The sequence below is a fragment of the Trichechus manatus genome, unplaced genomic scaffold (genome assembly GCF_000243295.1).
Source record: "Trichechus manatus latirostris isolate Lorelei unplaced genomic scaffold, TriManLat1.0 scaffold00090, whole genome shotgun sequence".
Taxonomy (NCBI): Eukaryota; Metazoa; Chordata; class Mammalia; order Sirenia; family Trichechidae; genus Trichechus; species Trichechus manatus.
Genome location: NW_004444026.1, coordinates 2,319,721 through 2,324,838, shown reverse-complemented (window position 1 = coordinate 2,324,838; position 5,118 = coordinate 2,319,721). Strand labels below are relative to the sequence as shown.

The 5,118-nt window shown below is 48.8% G+C and overlaps 1 protein-coding gene across 1 annotated transcript in view; it reads left to right on the top strand.

Annotated features, from left to right (window-relative positions):
* LOC101343621 (ankyrin-1) overlaps positions 1-5,118 on the top strand; it is a 112,692-nt gene that overhangs the window by 104,106 nt on the left and 3,468 nt on the right. Inside the window, exon 38 of the mRNA XM_023736696.1 lies at positions 1,716-2,013. Within this exon, the coding sequence (XP_023592464.1) occupies positions 1,716-2,013 (298 nt within the window). The remainder of the gene's footprint in view (positions 1-1,715; positions 2,014-5,118) is intronic.

The following is a 5,118-nucleotide window of genomic DNA, read 5'->3' as shown; positions in this document are numbered from 1 at the left end:
CTCATTCTGGAGGACACTCACCCCAGCCAAAGGGCTAGAACCCTGGGAGTTAGATGTGATGATGGGAACGCAGAGCAATTCTCTCCTGATTGCTTGAGTTTTCTTGTAAAATAGGAAGCAAAGTCCTTTGCAGGTGTGAGAGGAGAGGAAAAAGTATGCAGTAACCATCTAGGGGAAGGCCTGGGCCTGGGAGGAATGTATGCTTGCTGGGCAGTGCTGGAGGGTACACTTGAGATTGTTGTTGTTGTCATTGGGTGCTGTGGAGTCAATTTCCACTCATAGTAACCCAATGTGACAGAGTAGAACTGTTCCATTGGGTTTCCTAGGCTGTAATCTTTACAAGCAGATCGCCAGGTGTTTGTTCCAGGGAGCTGCTGGGTGGGTTTGAACTGCCGACCTTTCAGTTAGCAGCTGAGCGCTTAACCATTGCACCACCAGGGCTCCTTTTGCCTGGGGTTAGTGGCCCTGCGTTTCAAGCTGGACCAATCAGGGTGGTTTGTATTTCCCTTCAGAGGCATCCACGCAGCACAGAGAGGGTGGGGAGTATGGTTTAACCAGGATTGATGTTTGGCCAACGGAATACAAAAAGAGGGTGTATGCAAGGTAGTTAGTAAAATGACTAATCATGGAATTCAGGCTGAGTAAGGAGAGGAGATGGGGGAAACCGATGGTTCAGTGGTAGAATTCTTGCCTTCCATGCAGCGCACCCGAGTTCAATTCCTGGCCAATGCACCTCATGTGCAGCCACCACCGAACTGGTAAAGCCTGTTGCTATGATGCTGAACAGGTTTCAGTGGAGCTTCCAGACAAAGATAGACTAGGAAGAAAGGTCTGGCGATCTTCTTCTGAAAATCAGCCAGTGAAAATCCTATGGATCACAATAGTTTGATCCACAACCGATCATGGGGTTGGCCAAAGTCCAGGCAGCATTTTGTTACGTTGTGCCATGAGTTGAAGGCCCACTTGACAGCAGCTAACGACAACAAAGGAGGGGCGGGAGAATGTGAGGGCACTGGATTGAAGGTCCTAGCATGGGGTCAAAAGGTTGTTGGAGTCAGAATTCTAGAGGCAAAGAACTAAAAATAAAAGAGGAGCTGGTTAAGAGAGTGATAGAGGTGAAACAGATTATGGAAAACTGGAACTTATTGATAAGACAGTAAGATCGAGACTATGACTGTGGGATTGAGAAGCTGAGGTAGGGTAGAGGTCATGATCACTGAAGGAGAAAAGGTCAAGGAACTGAAAAACGAGGTACTGGATATTGAAATCACCACCTATTTTGACATGCGTAGTCTTGGAGAAAGCCAGAGCTAGAACCTTCCAGGAGTTAGTAGGAATGACCTGGAAGACTGGAGGGGAGATGGGTGGCATAGTCTGAGGATGAAAGATGGTGGGTGTGGAGGCACTGATGACAGGGCCATCAGTACAAGCGAAGTGCCTTGGGAGCCCAGGGCGGGTAGCTGTTCACCCAAAGGAAGGGGGACCAGTTGCACTCATATCCATGGCTCTTTCCACCAGCACTGTGGGGATGGACCATTTGTGACTCTATGGACCAGAGAGTGCTCACACTCTCTGCACCCTTGGGTGGGCAGTACAGGTGTGTGGATGAGCCAGGGCTCTGGATGGGAGAGGGTATCTGGGAGAGCAGAGACTGAAGAGTGACCGGGTGTCCTTTCTCTGTCCCGGCCATCTCTGTCACTTCTCCTGGACCCCAGACTGCAGGAGTTGGATGAGGAAGGCTCCATTGTCTCATACTCACAAGATGCTGTACAAAGTTGTTGGCAAGAGGAGGTCACGGAAGACCCACACGCATTCCAGAGAACGGACACCATCATCGAAGGGCTGGAGCCCAGTGAGTCTCAGGAGCATGAGATGGTCGTGGTGTCTGCAACCGAGCACATGGGGATAGAGCGGCCCGAGGCCGAGAGCCGCCTGGCAGGCAGAGAAGAGAGACGACAAAGGCGGAGTGACTGGGCGCAGGAGGTTGAGAGCATCTTCTCCCAGATGCTGGAGGTGAGAGCCCGCAGGGAGCTGCCTGCTATTGCCTGCGTCGGCGCCAAAAGGAGCCTGAAGCACTGGGGCAGCCTCCCAGTTCAAGCCCCGAGCCAAGCATGTTTTCTTTCTTTAAAATTTGTGGTGGTGACTTCACTTTCTCTAGATGCAAGAATATAAGGTCACCGTCCACCTTTCTGACTCCTTGATCCCTACCAATGGAAGGAAGGGGCTAACATTTATGGAGCGTCTGTGTGTTCCAGGAACAACACAGGCGGTCATTCACCCTCACACCAACCCCAGCAGCGAGGTGATTGTTCCATGTTGGCGCTGACAAACTCCGGTTTAGAACTGTCGTTACTTTTTCGAGGTTGCAGTTTCAGAAGTGGGCTTTGAATTAGGTCTGGCTGATTCCACCATGTTTTAGAAAGGGCTTAGAACCAAGAGAACTGGGTGTTGGGTTAACCCTGGTCTTCCCTAGCCATGTGACATGGACAGTCCTCTCTCCACACCTGTTTCGTCACTGGTAGTATGAGGGGTGGTTGGATTATCACCCAGATTCATCTGGCTCTGGAATTCTGTGATTCTGTGGGTGACCTATGGGTAGGGGTCACCAAGGCCGTTGGATAGACAGAATTTTCCCCACCCCAGGCCCTCTGTCTTCTCTCCTCCTTCCTATTCCTGGGCCTCTCCTCTCTCAGTCCTCCCTCCCGTTCTTCCTTTTCTCCTCTTCCCCGCCCTCCCTTTTACTTTGCCTTATTTTATCTATTTATTTTCTTTTATCCTTACTGCCGATTCTTATTCCCTTGGCCCCTCTTTATCCCCATAATACCTGTTGCCGTCAAGTCAACCCTGACTCATAGTGACCCTATAGAACAGAGTAGAACTGCCCCTTAGGGTTTCTAAGGAGCAGCTGGTGGATTCGAACTGCTGACTTTTTGGTTAGCAGCCAAGCTCTTTAACCACTGAGCCACCAGGACTCCTGTACCACCAGGGTTCCATCCTATCCCCATAGACATCCATTTTAATGCGTTTAACATAAGTGTGTGTCTGTGTGTGTGTGTGTGTGTGTGTTTGAGGACCCCTGATGGCGAAGTGGTTAAACATTCAGCTGATAACCAAAAGGTCAGCGGTTTAAAACCACCGGCCACTGCTCGGGAGAAAGATGTGGCCGTCTGCTTCCATAAAGATGACAGCCTTGGAAACCCTATGGGGCAGTTCTGCTCTGTCCTACAGGGTCGCTATGAGTTGGAATCGACTTGTTGGCAACGGATTTGGCTTTGGTTTGGTGTTTGTGTGTGTGTTTTGTTGGTTTTTGTTTTTTACTTTATATAATTGAAAATTGCTAATAAATACAAAAATAGTATATCAACTTCCCACAATCACCGCTCATGGCCAACCTTGTTCCATCTATACTGCCTCAGTTCTGCCTTCCCCCCACCGTATTATTTCACAGCAAATCCTAGACATCTTATTAATGTGTATAGTTTTGATTTGGAGCCCTTGTGGCGCAGTGATTAAGAGTTTGGCTGCTAACCAAAAGGTCGGCCGTTCGAATCCACCAGCCACTCCTTGGAAACCCTATAGGGCAGTTCTGCTCTGTCCTATAGGGTCACTATGAGTTGGAATCGACTCAACGGCAACAGGTTATATTTTTGGTTTATGTGTTTTTATAAAATTTGCATTGATGTTTTACGTGTGGGTATTTTTAATATGTATGTATATGATGTGTTATATGTCTCATTCCGTTTCTCACCCTTAGCACCATGTTAAGATCTGTCGGAGCTGCTCTGGGTTCATTGAGTTCCGCGCTTCTAATTGCTCTCCTCTTTTCTCCTTTGTTTTCTTCTCTCCCCTCTCTCCTCCACTGAACCTTCATTCTAGGAGAGCACTTTTGAGGACCCCAGGACTGGGTTTGCTCTAAAATCGCCCTGGGCTGCTGGCTCTGAAGAACTGCCAGGAATTAATAGGGTTTTATTTAGAATGCCTCCTTGCCAAGTATGCGTACTCAGACATGACAGGCAGCGTGTCCATTTTTAACCCCAACCCACCCCCTCGCATTCTTTTCCATCAGGCTTTTCCTTGGCACACTGTCCTTGTCCTGCTGCTCCCAGCCACAGGCAGCCCAGTGCTTCCCAGAGCACAGGTGATCTTACTTGGGTCTGTTTTCCTGAGTCCCTGGGGAAAGAGAAAGCGGCTAGGAAAATTCTCCCCACTGGCTCTTCTGCAGGCAGCCTTAGCAAGGGGAGAACTGGGGAGCAGAGGCCGAAAGCAGGACAGTGTGAGGAAATCATGGAGGGAAACCTACATCATATGGCCCAACCCCCTCATTTATACATGAGGAAACTGAGGCCCAGAGAGCCCAACAGCTTTCCCGAAGGTCACACAGTGAACCAGTGTCAAGGCCAGGAGAGTCCAGATCTCCCGGTTCCCAGCCCCACATTCTTGCTGCCGAGTGAGTATGCAGAGCCACCACGCCCAGCTTTGAAACAGACAATGCCTCCCTGGCCTAGGACCTGATTGGATGGCACAGACGCTGCTGCCGTCAGCCATCATTTGACTGGGGTATGCCAGTGGGTGACAGTGAGGTGTGTTTAAGGGGATGGTTTGCAAAGACCCATAAACTAGTATTTCCACTGAATCCCTGAAAGCAGTGGAGTTGTGACAGAGAGCCAGAGAGATGCTGTGTAATTTGCAGTTTGGGAGTGTTGAAACAAAAATCATATTAAGCCAATAATACAAGTTGAAAATTGATTTGACATTTATTTAACATAACCTGTAACCCGCTGCCATCAAATCGATTCTGACTCTATAGTAAACCTATAGGACAGAGTAGAACTGCCCCATAGGATTTCCAAGGAGCAGTGGTGGATTCAAACTGTTGACATTTTGGTTAGCAGCCGAGCTCTTAACCACTGCGCCACCAGGGCTCCTTTATTTAACATATGGCTTGCAAATTGGGCAACACTTCTGACTAGAGAGTCACAGTATTTCAAACAGAAAAGAACTTCCAAAGATTCTTATGTCCCATCTTATTAACATTGACATGGAAAAGGGCCAGGGAACAGTGTTTACATAATAACAGTTTACTCTAAGGAGCCCTGGTGGTGCAGTGGTTAGGAGCTC